This window comes from Falco biarmicus, chromosome 9 (genome assembly GCF_023638135.1).
Source record: "Falco biarmicus isolate bFalBia1 chromosome 9, bFalBia1.pri, whole genome shotgun sequence".
Taxonomy (NCBI): Eukaryota; Metazoa; Chordata; class Aves; order Falconiformes; family Falconidae; genus Falco; species Falco biarmicus.
The window spans coordinates 9376443-9393066 of record NC_079296.1 but is presented as its reverse complement, the minus strand read 5'-3'; the positions used below and the strand labels follow the sequence as shown (position 1 = coordinate 9393066).

The 16624-nt window shown below is 50.2% G+C and overlaps 1 protein-coding gene across 8 annotated transcripts in view; it reads left to right on the top strand.

The window, feature by feature from the left end:
* Window positions 1–85: 85 nt before the first annotated feature.
* LRSAM1 (leucine rich repeat and sterile alpha motif containing 1) overlaps window positions 86–16624 on the top strand; it is a 28013-nt gene continuing 11474 nt past the window's right edge. The window contains exons 1-15 of one of the 8 annotated variants that reach the window (XM_056351762.1): window positions 143–253; window positions 420–1575; window positions 4270–4453; window positions 6053–6109; window positions 7732–7776; window positions 8233–8310; window positions 9210–9278; window positions 9994–10078; window positions 11181–11302; window positions 13007–13097; window positions 13876–14006; window positions 14658–14687; window positions 15714–15836; window positions 15925–16064; window positions 16522–16566. In XM_056351762.1, coding sequence (XP_056207737.1) covers window positions 4382–4453; window positions 6053–6109; window positions 7732–7776; window positions 8233–8310; window positions 9210–9278; window positions 9994–10078; window positions 11181–11302; window positions 13007–13097; window positions 13876–14006; window positions 14658–14687; window positions 15714–15836; window positions 15925–16064; window positions 16522–16566 — 1088 coding nt within the window. In that variant the 5' untranslated portion in view covers window positions 143–253; window positions 420–1575; window positions 4270–4381. Of the gene's footprint in view, window positions 254–314; window positions 1576–4269; window positions 4454–6052; window positions 6110–7731; window positions 7777–8232; window positions 8311–9209; window positions 9279–9993; window positions 10079–11180; window positions 11303–13006; window positions 13098–13875; window positions 14007–14657; window positions 14688–15713; window positions 15837–15924; window positions 16065–16521; window positions 16567–16624 lie in introns of those variants that run through there. The other 7 variants (XM_056351763.1, XM_056351761.1, XM_056351760.1 and 4 more) reach the window with 7 other exon arrangements.

Genomic DNA, 16624 nt, shown 5'->3' with positions numbered 1-16624 from the left:
GCACGAGCGCTGCGGGGCGTCGCGCAGGTCTCTATGGTCGGGACGGGGCGCTCTGGCCGCTTTTCTCGCTGGTCCCCGTGGCCGGCAGGTCATGTGACCCGCGCAGGGGGTGGGGGCGGCGTGGCATCATGGCGGTGGTGAGCGGTGAGCGGCGCCGGGCCGGGTCGGAGCTGGGGGAGACCGGCTGCCGGGGCCTCGACAGCGTGTGCGGTGTTTGGCGGCGGATCGGTGGCGGCCTCTGGCCCTGCCGAGGGTCCGTGTGGGTGTGAGGCCCCTCGGGCTGCGCCGGGGCCCTTCGGAGGGGCGAGAGCAAGGGAAGGCACAGGGCACAGGGGGGGCTTTGGGAGCAGGCCCCGGCCGCCGGTGTGTGTGTTGCGGGGAGAGAGGCGGCCCTTGCTCACTCTTGCTGCTTTCCTCAGGTGTTGGGGCCGGTGCCGGCAGTGCTCAGGCCTTCAGGCACAGAACGGCGCTATTCTGGCTGGTAAAAAGAGTAAAGAAGAGGAGGACCGAGAAAGATAGCCTTTGGAAGCTGTGTGAAACCTGGGAGGGGGCCACTGCAGGGAGTCCCTAAGGAGAAGAAGAAGAGGAAGAGAATAGTGACAATAAGGGAAAGAAAGGCCTGAGAGGCAGAGCTGGAGCTGGTGAAGAAGAGAGGAGATTTGGTTAAGGCATTGCCAGGAGAGGCCCTTGACAGGATCAAGCAGAGGCTGTTTATTACAGGGGTGGTACAACTGTCACAACAATTCTCCAGCACAAAGAGCAAACGTGCTGTGAGAGAGTTAAATTACAGAGCTGCAGTTTGCCTTCTGCCTCCTTCCTGTGTGTTGTTCCAGTGTGGGTTGGGCTGCAGGGCTCGCTGCCACTGCTGCTAGCCACTGGATGACCTTCCTCTCAGTGAGCAGGACCTGCTGCCTGAGAGATGTCTGGTGACAGCTCTGTCCCGTGTGACTAGGCAGCATCTTTGCAGGAGCCCCACTGAGATCCAGACACTAGCTCACTGATGCGTTGCTGAGCATGTTTTCCCACAGAAAATAAAATCTCTCTTCTTTTCAGACCTTCATCTTGTCTGTTACAGTGCCATGCTGTATTTATGATGTCCAGGATGTTTTAAAAAATGGGGGTTGGGTCTTTCTGTATAGCCATATTGCTGTTTCACTTTGATTACATTTGTTTGTAAAACTAGGGGTTTGGTTTTCTTTTACTGTCAGTATGCAAACAGCTGCAGGATGTAAAACGCACAGTGGACATTCCCTTGCCCTTTCTTGCCCTGTGTGTGTGCTGCTACCGCTTAGGCAAGCAGAGCGGCTGCCTGCAAAAACCAGCTGCTGGCATCCATAGAGACATGGGATTTGTAATTCGTGGATGCTGACTTATTGCAGGGTGGGTGCTGTCCCAGGCGCTTGCAGATAGTTCTTTCAATAACTTAATAAATAAAGATTATGCCATATAAAATATAGTCACGTGACAAAGGCCCTTCTTGTTATTGACTGCTGAGTGCTAGTTACACTTAAAATGGACGATGGTCAGCTGAGCACACAAAGACGATGGAGACAGGCACAGCTTTACTGCTTGCAGGTTTGATGTGTTTTTTCACTAAGGCAAGTCTTGACGTTTAAAGACTATTCAATCTGTTTAACAAGTCTCTGATCCTTCCTCTTTTGAACCCGATACTATTCTTTTCCTGTCAACTGTCTGTCCTTCAGCCTTCACATCTTTAGGTATTTTCTTGGGCAACAATTAAATAATGATTTTCCACTACCCACATGACTAATAATACTTAGCTGTAATAGAGAAAGGTGAGACGGGATGAGGGGGTGTGTAAGTCTTCAGCAAAGAGCTGAACATGTTGAGCAAAGTTACGGGTGTCTGGCTGCAGGCGCCCTTGTCCTGGTTTCTCATCTTTACATTTCCTTCTGTCTGTGGCTTGACCCTTGCTTATGGCTCTTGATTGCTTTCCTGCATTTGCAAACTGTAACTTCTGACAACAAACTTTCATTCTTGCTTAATCTTCTGAATTTTTGCTCACCTCCTGGGGGGAGGTGAATATGACAGGCATTTCGTTAGTCTGAACTTGTTAAAAAGGCAGCAAAGTGGGATGGCAGGGAAAGAGCAGGGAAGCATGGAGTTCAATTCTAACGCCCAGAATTAGTTTGTTTGTAGCCACCCTCTGTGTGTGGTAGCTTGTTCCAGTGGAGTGGTATGACAGTACAGTGAAACAGAACGTCGTTGCCACCTTGTTTCTGGAGTGAAGGGTAGTTGCTTGGATGCATTTAGACTGAAGTTATATTTTGCTTTTACACTAAGGATTTATCTGCATAAAGCTCTGTTTAGTTTCTGGGAGAGATCTGCATGTGCAAGGAACGTCTCCAGCTGTATCCTGTGGGTATGTGCTTTTCAGTGTAGTTTGAGACCAGTTTGTAGATGCAGAGCCGGCAGAGAACCATCTTTTTATGCACATGAGCTTCACTGAGCATAAATTGACTGCATTGCGTAGCTGTGCCATTTACCGGTGAGTGTAGCAGTAAAGTATTAATGCTTTTGTATTGATTTAAAAATTGCTTATTTAAAACAATGTTTAAAAAAGCCATTGCAAAGTGAAACTTCCAGTGCAAGCTTCATAGTGTGTATCTCAATTTGGACTTTTGGCAGCTGTAGCTCCTGCCTGGGTCCACCCTCTTTGCTGTGCAGTGCTGATCATGGCTCCTTAGGTTCCCTGAGTACGCAGGGCTTCTTGCCCAGACAGTTCAAGTCTCCCCTTTTGGGCTCTCTGTTGCACTTCTGCTCCTCTGTCATCTTATGCCAGTCTTACCACCAAGACAGATTCAGTCCTGCCTGCATCAGCTCCCTTTGGGAGCCCTTGTTCACCAGCAGCCCCAGCTCACACACTTTCTGCATTGCCAGTTTTCCCCCTGCTCTTGTGCAGCCTCAGATGAACGCCATTTCCTCCCCGGTCTCTTTTCCCAGCATCCCAGCTGGTCCCCATCTAATTACCAGCTGGTCTCCCCATTTCTTGTCCAGCTTTAGCTTTCTGCCCTTCCCTCAAAGCCTGCCCACATGCTCCCGTGTTCTCCCGTACTCAGTCTGAGTCCTGTTCTAGAGCTGACCCCTCACGCCCCTGCAGTACTGGTTTCTCCAGGCATCTTACTGCCATCCACTCTGGTTACACTTGAATCAGCTGCTGTCTTTGCGTACAGTCAAGTTAAATTAACAGAAAAAACATTCCCTAGCTCTCAGTCTTGTAGTGACCAGAATAACTGTTTTGGGGAAAGCCCAGGATGGAGCACGGCAGTCTGACCTGGAGCCACACAGCCTGGGAGAAGCCCTTCAGTGCCCGGGAGGGCAGATGGCACGCTCCGGCACGTGGCTGGGGCAGCAGCCGTGGCTCTGGTCAGAGCTTTTCTGAAGTTAGGTTCTTTTAGCTTTGCAGGCAGTTATTACACTGTTGAAAATTGGTTTGGCTTTATAAGCCTATTAAAAGTCTGAGTCTAAGCTATTAGGTGTTTAAGCAGATTCTCTTCATCTCGCTGTGAGACTAAAACGGGGAAAGTATTTCTGTGCGGGACTGCTTCTGCCTAGAAAGAAAATTAATCGAGTGCTTGGTTAACTTGAGACAACCCCTAAAGCTGAGAAGCGAAGTTTAGCTTGGGGACCCTGATTCTGGTGCTTGTCTGGGGTCCCTGTGACAACCCGGAGAGTGGCTGGGACAGGCTGTGTGACATGCCAGAGGAGGTTCTGCTGCACTCGGTAATCAACATGTCCCTGGCAAGCAGTTACCTGTATTTTGAACAGTGTTGGGGTCTTGTTTATTCTCACCTGCCCTGGAAGGTGGAGGCAGCTGTGTTGCTCTTGGGACTAGGAGTTTTACACATTGCTAGCCTACCTTTATTCTAGAACATTTTACAGTTGCTTGTTGTTTTAAGCGTTGAGTTTGAGTCGTTTGGGGTTTGTCCCTGGTACTTGGTCTCTTGATACAGTTACAGCTTTTTTAGTGCCTGTCCTAGAGCAGACCCTGGGCTTTCCTGAGCGCTCAATAGCCTTCCTCTGTACGGTTCCTGCTTGACTGAATTTATTGTGCCCAAGGATGGCTGAGGCAATCAACCTGCCTCAGAGACACAACAGTGCTGCTGCGGCTCCTGTTAACGCTTCACCACGGAGGTGTGCTGGAATCTCCCTGTGTGATCAAGCCAGAGAAGGGCTTAAACAAAGACAATTGCTGAGACAGTGAATTTTTTTTTTTCTCTTTTTTCCCCTCCCTCCCCCCCTTATTAGAGCACAATTCTGTAGTCCAGGCTCCCCAGCAAACACATATTCCAGGAGCCCTCTGCCTTTATTTACGCTGATCATTTGTGCCACTGAGACGGAGTTATAGTCAAAACTAAAGATGCCGCTCTTCTTCCGTAAGAAGAAACCCAGTGATGATGCTCGGAAGCGCCTTGAATACCAAATGTGCCTGGTAAGCAATGCTGAGGTCTTTTCTGTTCTGTGTCTAGTCCTGGGCGCTGGGTGACTCGGTATGTCCCCTGCGTTACCAGTGATCGAGTTACCTCACCAAGACAGCAGGTCGTCTTCCTAATGTGCATCACAGAATTCCTGCTTTCGCCGTCTCCCTTTGCCCTCCCATCCACAGGTCCCCACTGTGCCACTTCCATCCCCCTCTGCCTCTGTGCTTCCCCGTAATCCTCCCTGCCCGCCTCCTGCCAGCCTGCATGTACGACCCCATCACTCCTTTCCCCTCCACGCCTCTTCACCCTGACAGATCTCCCAGTTTGCTTTTCCTGCCAAGGAACCTGTGACATCCCCTTCCCCATCATACTTGGCTTTCCCTGTGCCCCTCTTGCTTCTCATTATTACTCCTTTTCTTCCTATTGCTCAGAGGATTAACTCGTTGCAGTTTGTTTTCCTGGACTAGGATTTAGCCAGGATCCTCTGGGGCAGATCCTCAGTGGGTGGCTGTCATACCAGTGAGGTTGGCTGAGCTACCTCTCGTACAGCAGCCGCAGATTTAAAGCTGGCTTTCTGAAAGCAATCCTCCTTGGAATTTTGCCTGTCCTGTGCTCGGAGCTGTGGCGCAGTGCCGGCGTAGGGGATCTGCTGTGCTCTACCCCAGAGGCACCTGCATTTTACAAGTGACAAAATTATACCTGTTGGATGTCTGTAAGATGTTCTGGAAAGGAAGGCTTTGTTAGGTTACCAATAACGAAAGCACTGTTACCGAATTTGTTCAGTTGGAGGGTTTCTGTTCAGCTCCTGCAGGGCTGGGGAGGGATAGCTTCATCTGCCCGTTCCAGGATTAGTTCTGTATTGCACGTGCTTAGTTTAGGGTCAGGATATCCAGTTCTGAAGATTTAACAGAGGCACTAACACAAGCAGGTTTTATTGCCTCGTGCAGAACCTTTCATTTAAGAAAATAATTCCAGAGCTGCAATGCTGCTCCCAGTGAGGTTTGTCCGTTAGCAAAAAATCATTGCTGTTAGCAGCTGCATTGGATGCTGTTCATCTGAACATGGAAAACCGCTTTGGTACAGAAGCAGCAAGTCCTTACTCCCCCTTACACAGCAGAGCTGGCTCCGTGGGTCCTGTGGAAGCAAAAAGGCGATAGCAGGTTATTTCGGTCGCTGTGTGCAGCTCAGAAGAAGGTTGGGCTGCGGAGTGAGACATGCCGATGGCACAGCAGGCTCTTTACAGGCTAGGATGGCACTGCTGCTGTTCCTGGGAAGTGCCTCTCTGGTGCTTGAATGCCATCATTTCCTTTCCATATCCTTTAAGTTAAAATTGCAGAGTTGGGATGTACTTTGGTTCTTTGTGCAGAAATTCATTTATTGCACCAAAAGGCTTTTTCTGCCTTTTCTGGTTTCGTGGTTGCTTTTTCTTGCTGCAGCTGTAGCAGAACACCCTTTGCTTCTAGCACCATCGCTGAATTACACAGCGGCAGCAGAGAACTGTAATTCCATTTTCTAGGGAGGGGGCAGGTGAGTGGTTTAGTCAATATGCAGCAAGAGATCAGGTATTTCTGCAGGGTATAATTCTCTGGATGCATATCTTCTCTCTCCAGGCAAAAGAAGCTGGTGCTGATGACATTCTTGACATATCCAAATGTGAACTCTCAGAGGTATGTTCCCTACAACTTCCAGTATCACCTCATGGGTCTGATGCCTCTGTCTGCTGCTTGTCACCAGCTGCCAGGTTAATGTCATGTCTGTGAGCCCTGGGGCAGGAGTGGCCTTGGTACCGGTCTGCTGCGTCCCGTGGCTGCCGAGCTCTGCCTTCCAGGGGGGGCTTCTTCCTCTTTTTAGGTGGGAGATTGCCCATCCTACCCGATGCTTCAAAACCGCTTCTGTCCTGGGAATCCTTTTTCATTTAACAAGTTGGGAAGGGCAGAGTGGTCTTATACCCTCCACCAGTACCTCGGTAGCACCCTAGCTGGGGACCTCATGGCTTAATTTTGTTAGTCACGAGGGAATTTGCCAAAGGCTGACTGTTTCTAATCCTAGAGCTACCAAGTCTGCCACCTGTGGTTATTTTTCTGTATAAGTGAAAATCCCTGTTTCCAGGCTGCCGGTTAAGGATGGAAATCTCACTTCCAGCTTGGCTTCTTTTCTGGCAGCCAACTAAATTAGAAACAAGCTGTCTGATGGCGTGGGAGCAGTTGGTGACGGCTTGCCAGGCGCTCAGAGGAGACACAGCTTTTCATTCTGGCAGCCAGGCAACCCTGTTAAGCAGAAGCCCATTTCTATTTCATTGCAGGTTTTATTCAGTGTCTTACGTTTCTAAAATGTTGGTACCTGCGTAACCTTGTGTCACAGGATGCCTTTGCCTAGCGAGGTGATGGATATCGCGCTTCTGTTTGGGGGGAGATTTGGGACCATCCTGGAGAGGCTACCTGGCTGCTGTGTGGCACACAGTGGCTTTGCTGAGACTTGGGGATGTTTTGTTCAAAGATGAGAAGCCAACAGCATGTTGTGTGTGGGTTTGCAAGCTTTGTGGGACAGCCTGCAAGCCAGTCTAGGTGAAAGGGTGGCAGACGGGGGATGCGCTGAGCCAGCGCTGTTCACAGCCGCAGCTGGTCTTGCATCCCCAGCGGCTCCATTGGGATCGGTACCAGCAAACTCTGCTTTGCTCTTTCTTTTTAGCCTTTGTTGTTTCAAAAATTAAAGTGAGTTTTGTCTTAAAATTAATACTGGACAAGGGTTTGGCTGATGCCGGTTCCGCGCTGTAGAGCAGGTCACGGTGTTCAGCCGTGCCTGGCATGAGCTGAATTTGCTGGCGTCTCCCTTTTCTGACTGCCCCCCTGCCACAGAGCCTGGCATGTGCCGAGACGCGCAGGGCTGCCTGTGGCTCACCTTTCCCATTTAGCCCGCTGCGGCGTGTTTGCTGAGGCTGCAAAACCAGAGAATACATTTGTGTGATGACTAAGGGAAAATACACCTGAACTCCTGAGTCATCTGCACACTGGATATTAAATCATGCAAGACTTGAACTTCTGCCTAAACCTCAGCCTGTTCTGTGCTATGCACAACACTGGAGCATGGAAAGCCATTGCAAGCTGTTTAAATGGAAGCTAACTGGGAGGTAATGGTATCCTGGGCCAAAACTGGGGGCTGGTGATTTTAAGTATCACTTGCATTATTCATTAAAGTTAGTTATTCACGCTGTATGGGTGGGTACTGTAGAAGTGCTTACAAAGATAGTGTCTTGAGAAGCCTGACGTGACTATTTTTAAATTGGTTTTAGGTTCCTTACGGGGCCTTTGCAACTTGTAAAGTCTTGCAAAAAAAGGTAATGTTGTAATCAGAAATTATTAGATAATTCTATTATTAAGCTTCAGTATTGTAGTTGTGTTGGAAGTGACTGCATGTGGTTGTTTATATGTTGCTTGTTGGTTTGTAATGAATTTGGCCACTTGTACAATGCTACACAGAGAGCAGTTTGGGGAGGACTAATCCTGTCTGTGTGCTTTAGAGCTAACTTCTCTCGTGAAAGATGACAGATGACTTTTCTTGCTTGGCCTATTTAATGATATATCACATGTAAGCAACTAGGCTCTTGTTAACAAGCAAACGTGTTAAAAGTTTGACCTGCTATGAAAATCCATTTACTATTTTAATACATCATGTGATACTGAATAACCTATTGAGCTCTTATACAGCTCCTGCAATTAAATCTCAACAATGTGCTTGTTCTAGACAGCAGTGTCTCATGTGTTCCTGTTTCAATGGGATTTTTCCTTCTCAGGTGCTGATTATTCACACAAATAATCTGACATCTTTAGTTCCAAAGTCCTGCAGCCTCTCAAGTCTCATAACTGTGAAGGTAATTGTGATTCTTAACAGTTAACCTGTAGCCTATTTTTCTTGCATTCTAGCTGCATGAAAACACACTATCCCAAGTAAATCCCTTCTGTCTATCTTCACCAAGAATCAGTAATGCCTGCCTTTCCTAGGTTTACCTCTCAGGCAGACAGATAGCGGTCACTGAGCAGTTTGTATAAAATCATAATCAGTTCCAGGATTCGTTTATCCTCTTCGTAATCACACATTTCCCCCCTCGGCAGCCTCGCACAGGGTGGTCGGTCAGGGCTGGGTGTGTTACGGGGTAGGTCCATCCCTCTTCTGCACTGGTGGGTCATTTGAATGTGAACGGCCCTGGTGATGGGTGACCCCGTGCGATGGGGCTGTGTCGCCGTACCTGCCATATAAATTCTGAGGGCTTTCAGCTCCACCACCCGCATGCTGTGGGTCCACAGGAGGCAGAGTCATTCCAGCAGCTCACTTCTCCCCATGGAGGGAGGTCTCCAGGTGTAGTCCTGCCCTCTCCCTGTGCCAGCACCGGTGTTGGAGCAGTTCAGCTTCCATGGAGCTGTTCAGCTCACTGATCCTGCAGAAAATGTCTTTTTCTGCCAGGCTGGCTCCATGGAGAGGATTTACCCCGTTGGCTCATTGGGTTTTGTGGAACAGCTCCCTTGGTGTCACTGCTCTCCCTTGGGTCACTGCTCTCCCTAGTCTTTTGCTTGTTTATTGATGTATAGAGGTTTGAGTTTTCAAAAGCCTTACAAGAATTATGCAGCTACGTCTCCTCAAAAACTTAAGCCGCTTTTCAAAGCCCCACTGGAAGGGAAGTAATTTTCCTTTGCTAGATATTTCATGACCTTTCATTCTTGCACCGTGACTTCTTTTCCCAACCTGGTGTGGTGAAATCATTTACTCTTCCAGGTTCTAGACCTGCATGACAACCAGCTGGCATCACTTCCTGCTGATATCGGCCAGCTGACATCTCTGCAGGTAAAAGATCTGCAGCTGCATCCCAAGTGTCCATAAAGGGCCTGTTACAGGGCAGCAAGACTATGGGGTTACTGCTAGTTTTTTATAATCATAAATTAAATGTGGTGCTGGTATTGTCAGATCGATGTTATTGAGTGTTGCTGTTGGACTGGCTTGTTGGAGGGGGAGAGCAGGGAGGAGGAGGGTGGGTGTGCTGAATTCTGTCATCCCAGCGTAGTACAAGGGCTGCCAGTGCAAGCAGCTCGTACTGCCAAGGAGGTGCTATGAGCAGGTGGAGCTGGAGCTTCCAGTCCCATCGATTGCCTGGAATATTCAGGTTGTACCATTCTCCCTGCTGTGATTATGTTGAGAACTCAGTGCAGCGTGCCACAGTGCACTCTGAGGGTCCCCTCTGCTTCTGGGGCAGCTTTGGGTTCAGCTGCCGCTCCGCCGTGGGAGCTGGAGTTGGGGGGTGCTGCCCTGGAGGGGAGGATGCTCGGCTTCCCAGTTCCTGCCTCTGCGTTCAGCACCTGCTGCAGCTGTTGGTTGTGGATAGGGTTTCTCACCTACTAGACGTACCCTGTATCCAGGGCTTCTGGAATTTTTATTTTTTTTAACCCAGAAAGTTTTGTCTAAACCCAGTTTGTCTTTCTGGAAGTAGTCCCGACAACATAGATGTGTGGAAGGCTTGAGACTTGTATAAATATCTTGAATATCTTTTCTGTTAATACTTTAGGTCCTAAACCTTGAAAGGAATCATTTAAAATGTCTTCCACAATCTATAGGAGACCTTGCCCAGCTCCAGATGCTCAATGTGAAAGGTATGGCACATGTTTCTTGTGGGTGCTGTGGGCAAAGCACCATTTATTATCTGGGTCGTATTGAGCTGCATTAGTAATTGTTCCTTTCCACCGAGGCAAGCACCGAATGGTTTACACTGAGTGCTAAGGAAGAACACAAGAATAGTTGGCAAGGCAGGAGAAATCATATAAGCAGCAAACATGTCAGACCTGCCCCCTCTGATGCTTTCATTCAGCCCATTGCCTTTTCTCAAGGGACAGCGGTCAGGTTATCGTGGCTGGTCCCAGCAGCTGAAAGCTCAGTGCTGTCCCTGCACCTGGGGGGCACCGAGAGCGCTGGGGGCTTGTCCCCCTCTGGAAAATTATTTAGATCAACCTAAGAAATCTGTCTGTGCAGATTCAAGTGTAAGAAGAACAGTAGTTTTGGCAGAAGCAGTTCACTAAAGCAAGCAGAGCTGTCCGTCTGGATAAACTGAATTCCAGTTAAGTCTACTGACGCCTGGAGCTCGGTCCTGTGAGCCTGTGTAGCCCCGCCAGTTGTGCACAGCCCTAACACAAAGGTCACGACTGTACCTCTTTTCAAGACTCCTGGGCATCTTCCAGATATGCAGTGCCATAAATCTGGGAGAAAAAGAGACTTTGTTACAGGGAGCTGAAACAGGGAGGGAAACTGAGGGCGAGGAATCTGAAGTGCAGCTCAGCTCACGGCTGCATCAGCAGCCCCTGGCTCTGACCCCGAGCTGTGCAGTCCCACACTCAGGCCCCTTTCTCCCATCTCTGGTACTTCCAACAAAGAGAAGAAGACTCTATGTTGCACATATTCTCCTGATAAAGAGCACTGATGCAGCCCACAGCAGTAAGCTCAGCTGAGAAGGTCATTTGGGCACGAGGAGCTGCTGCTGGACCTGTGCATGGGCTGTGTGCACGTGGACCTTGCTGCCCGTTTGCCTTGGTGGGCAATGGCAGCCTTTGGAGTCCTCGTGTGACCCTGGACAGCCCCGTCCCTGTAGCAGAATGTAGGAAATGAGCCACACGTGTGATGATGGTTTGGTGTTCCAGCAGATGAGCTTGCAGAGCCCTGCTTTGGAGGGGTTAGGTAGCACTAACTGGCTGCTCTCTCTAGGTAACAAGCTGAAGGACCTGCCCGCTGCCGTGAGCGGTTTGCGGAGCCTGCGCACGCTGGACGTCAGCGAGAACGAGCTTCAGGAGCTGCCGCGGGTGCTGGCTCACGTCCGCACGCTGGAGGTGCGCAGCCAGCCGGCCACCCCTGGCTCCCCTTGGCGGGCTGTTCGCTGCTGCGGGCTGCCTCCCTTCCTGCATGCTCAATATGATCCTAAATTTCGCATAGAAAGTGAATTTTTAGGGTTTGCGCAGGACCCCCTGTCGGGGATTGTAACAAAGCTGTACGTGGCTCATGGTGTCCAAAGTAGCTTTTGCGTACCCGTGTTGCTTTGGGCTTTTCTGATCACTTTTTGCCATGGTTTTCTCATGAAAAAAGCAACACACAGGGAGTGAACCTCCAGGTGTTGCTGCCAGGGCTGTCTGAGAGCACAGACCGTGCCCGTGGGCTCCGGTCGGCTCAGCCGCTTCCCACCCAGGCTGATTCTAAATGAGCGGTGGGATATTTCCCACGAGGATTTTTTGCCTCTGTTGCCGTGACAGATCTGTGACTCATTGTCAGCCTCCGGGGGTTTCTGGCTCCCCGGAGTGCATGTCCAAAATGGGACAAGCATCGAGATTTTTATGGATGTGTCACCTGCCTGCCAAACTCATCGGTGCTAAACGGTGCAAACGTCAGACACGGGGGCTGACTCAGCCACCAGCACGGAGGATGCAGATAAATGCTTCTCCGTCCTGAACACCAAACCTTGGGCTTCTTTTGCGGTCAGTCTCGGAGATCAGGGCTCTGTGCAGCTTGCTCCCCTGTGCTTGGTAAAGTGGTTCCTTTCCTGGCCTTCCTGCTCTGCCCTTCCCTACAAGAGGCAACATTGGGTCCTTTTGGTGGTCACGGTAAGACAAACCAGCAAGTGCTCCTTCCACTCGTTCTTTGTGGTACTCCTCCCTGTGCCCTTCGCATCGCCATCCCTTCCACGCATCATGCGTAACGGCGCCAGCACATTGAAATGTAGTGGAATAATGGAAATAAAATGGAAAATTTCTGTAGTTGGGACATGCTGTGCCCTCTTGTACTTAAACACAAAGTAGATTGTTGGAAGAAGGGTTCGCCGGAGTCAAGAAGACGCTCAATATGAGTTATGCATCTTGCTCAACTTTATTAGTTTCTAACGCTACTTATATAGAACCGATACACATGCGTATTCGTAAAGCAGAAATATAATTGGTTAGTAGTCTCTAAACGCGCGCGGTTCTCACACCCCTAATTATCATGACTAAAATAAGCGTTCTATCCATGTAGCTAATTGTGTTGCTGTGCTTCAGCCTTGTAGTTTGTTACTCCCTATTTTCCCATACCGGTCCCTATCTTGCTTGGCCCTGCACCTGCTTTCCCAGCAGCTGTAGCTTGTTACAGCCACGACCTGTTGGCACAGCATAATGACTTGGTCTCAGGATTCAAGAATAGCTCAAGGCTACCTTTCTTGTTAACTTCCGCACAGCAACTTCAGTACAATTCTGATTACAGGCCTATTCTAATACTGGGCCTGGATTGTGCAGATCTTTAAGGCCATGCTTCTGCAGCCATTCTTCTACAGTAGATGTGTCTGCCTGGGGGGGATGTTTCAAAGGTCCCAAATAAGGGACCACAAAGTCACCTCTGAAAGCTGTCAAACGCCCAGCAGAAAGTCAATACAATCTCATGTTTGTGTCAGGATTTAGGGTAGCATGAAGCGATATCACTCCGTAAGTGAAATCCTGGGGAGCTGCAAGGATAGCTCAGTTGGACTCTGGGCCATCAGAATAACCTGGAGCTCTGTGTGTTCTCTCTTGGAGACGCTGACCCTGGATGCCTCTTCCATGACGTACCCACCACCTGACATTTGCAGTGCCGGTACAGAGTCCATTCAGCGGTTCCTCTGCAAAGGTAAGCACGAGGAGCCTGTGGGTGGTAGTGAGAACCTGGGGGACCACGCTGTGCTCCCACCAGGTGCTGTGGCACGTTCCAAGTTTGCACTTACAAAGGACAAACATCAGATCGGCTCTGCCTGGGGTGGTCCCTAGCGCTCTGCACATGTGGCAGGCTGCTCAGGGGGTCAGGTATTTTCTCCAGCAGGAGGATTAGGCGTTGTCCGGGTATGGATGCCTTGGGACAAAGACTCAGGAGTCACTCGAGGTCCCTTCTATCCTCTTTTTCTACGAGGAAGAGCCTGGGGCTTGCAGACTGATAGGTTACTAAGAGAGATATAACCAGATGGAAAACTCAGAGGACAAAGATAACGTACTGTGGATTTCAAATGCTGTATTTAATACAGACGGGAAGGTTTGGCAGAGGTTTCACGCAGGAGAAGCACCTTGCCAGATGTTGGGCTAATCCCTGAAATAAAAGGATGCTCAGAACTTCCTGTAGCACGAGCGGGAGCGTTTGCAGCCCTGCAGAAGTTGGCACGTCTGTGCCCACGTGAAGGAAGCGTGTCTCCCTGAGCACAGGGTAATTCTGATCATCCTCCTGGTGGGCTTGGGGCAGCACTATCTCCTCTTGGAGCTCCTTGCCTGAGCTGGAGGAGCTCTGGTGGGCACCCATCAGCCCGCAGGGCGAGGGGGCACAGCCGGCAGCGCTCCTCCACACCAGCCAGCCCTCAGCCATGCTGCCAGGGAGGTCTTTAAGCACCAAATGTTCTTGTTTTGTGTCTGGTACCTTCCAGAGTGTGGAATTGCCTACTACCCTCCCTCGCAGTATCTGCTCCCTGCCCCAGGGAGTGATGGAGGAGGAACGTCGGTGGATGGGATGGACAGGGCAGTGCAGAAATACCTGGAGGAGGAGAGTGAGTGGCAGGTGAGGCTGCACCACCTGTGAAGTTGTACGAGAGGGGTTTGGATTTGTCTCTCGACTCTTATCAATGGATCTTACAGCACTTGGGGCAGTCACCTTCCCTCCCACCCCGGGATGTGTCTTTTGGGATCAAGAGAGCATCGGTGCTCAGAACCAGGCATAGCACGGTGGGCATGGGTGGCTCATCTCCTTCCTGGGCGTTAGGGATGGTGTTACTGCTGCGGGCTGCTGGAAGACACACCACAAAGCACTGTCCCATCCTGGAAAGCAACGATGCAGTCCAGGGACAGGGTGACAGTGTGATGTGGTGTGACATGGTAACGCCAGTATTTTTGGGGGGACAGCAAACTGCAGAAGAACCTTGTGATTCCCAGCCAAGTGCTAGACATGTTCAGCCCTACATGGGAAAGGTGAGGTTGGGCATTAGTTAGGATAAGCTGTGCTCATTCCTGTGCTGTTTGGCAAGTAGAGAGTAAATTTCTTTGTCCCTCGAGAAGCATGAATGGCCGGACTTGGTGTCTGTGTTAATCTTCTTGTGTCTTTGGCTGATGTCTTTACTCAGTTAGAGGAAGATATAATGTGGGCTAATAATATGTAAAAAAAAAAAATACTGCCTCTGGGAGTAAATGTCTGCTGATATTGCTTATTTTTCAGAACAAATTCTTGGATTATGAGAAGAGGAAGGTAAGGATGAACGCCTGCAAATGCTTTGTCTGCACTGTAGGTCCGCCTCAATTTCTTGTTTTCCATCCCTTTATCTGTTTTTTCAGCCAAGGCTGAATACTTTGAGAACTGAATTCTTGCAGAAAAACCCCCAAAGCCACTCAGTCCTCCTGCAGGAGACAGTGAGAGCGTGGGGGAATCTGTGACTGACTCACCTGACGAGCCGCACTTCGAGTGAGCGGTTCCAGTTTAAATCGCTCTGTGTTTGCAGAGTTGGAGCCGGGGGCTTTCACACCAGGCGGCTTTTTTTCTTGCCTCTCCGTGCTGAAAGCTCGGCTGGTTTTTCACGTAAGGCGGGCAGATGTGTGAGCAGTCCGTGCACACAGTGCTCAGTCTGTCCCTGTCCCACACTCCAGCCCCTCCGTGACTGCTCCCTTGGCTCTCTGGCTCCCGGAGCTACTGCTCCAGCTCTCTCCTAGCATTCCTTCTTTCTGTCCTCCGCTCCCCTCACCTGGCTGCGTTTTCAGTTTTACTTTTTTCATTTCACTGCTCGGTGTCTCTTCCCTCGTGCAAGGCTCACTTGGAGACAAGCAGAAGCTCCCGTCCTGTGGTTGACTCTGCCTTTGGCTGGAGCTGCTCGGAGCTGGCTGCTGCCTTCACCCTTGTCCTCAGCCAGGGGTGTCCCTTGGCCCCCCGGGAGGGGACACAGCTTCCCGCTGGGCTTTCCGCCGGGTGTTCGCACGGGCTGTTGCAGTTGTAGGGGTTGATGCCCAAGGACTTTGGCTTTGTGACTGTGAAATGAGCGGTGGGGAGTTTGCAGACTCATAAAGAGAGCAGCAGCTTCTTCTTCACAATTTTGGGGTTCCTAAGGAGAGAAGGTTTCCACCCCCTAGCCAAGCCTCCTGTTTGCCATTGGGCTTGCTTTCTCCTCAGGAGGGTTACTCTGCCTTGTTTTACATTTTTGCCAGAATTTGTTCTTGTTTGGGAAGGAGCGGAGCCAGCAGCCTGTTGATCTCTGGCATTCATCTTTCTTCTTACTCCTCTCAGGAAAAAAAAATGCAGGAGAAGCTGGAGTTTGAGCGGCGCCTGAACATGGGGCAAAGAGAACACGCGCTGCTCGTTCAGCAGATCAACAGCCAGAAGGATGAGATGCTGCAGACCGTGAGAGAGGTGGGTCTCCTCTGGACCGGTCCCGTATGAGATGCTGCCTTTCCTCAGCTGACCGCTGTCTCCCTGGTTCTCTCTTGCTCTGGCTTAGGACCAGCTGCGGCTGGAGGAGGGTCTGACAAAGCACCAGCGCTGTCTGGAGGAGGAGCGCCTGAAGCTGTTGCAGCAGCTGAAGCAAGCGGAGCAGGGCATTGCCAGCCGTATCCAGAAGCTGCTAGAGGACAACCAGAGGTAGGGTCCCAGGGTGTCTTGCAATGATCCCTGCCCCTTGGAGGCTCGTGCTATTTTATCCCGTTCTGAGCAGTTCGTTTTGCCCTTTCCCAGTGTTACAGAGCTGGTCAGGATAGATGTCTCTAGGAGGTCCCTTAGCTGTTGAATTCCCAATGTCCCATTTCAAGGAAGTGGGATTTGATCATGCAACCTTAAAAAACTGTGTTTCACACATAAGTGTGCTGTTGGAGTTTTGCAGTGCTGTGGAAAAAATGTGAATTACTCATGGAAGGTACATATTTGAAGGTACCACAGCTGGATCTGCTGGCTCTCCTGCCGGGCCGGTGCTGACGCGAGGTCACCAGCCTGCTAAAGCTGCTCCTGGTGCACGAGAAGCAAAGCCTTGTCCTGCCCACTGTGGGAGCAGGAGGTTGCCCTGCTCAGCTTATTGAAAACCTCTTCTTTTATCTTTTCTTAGGCAAAAACAAAGTTCAGACATTCTGAAATCCTTGGAGAATGAGAGGTGAGTCTCCCTGAAATGAGCTCTTGTAGAAAAGGGGCGAGAAGCTGGAAGGAGGGCT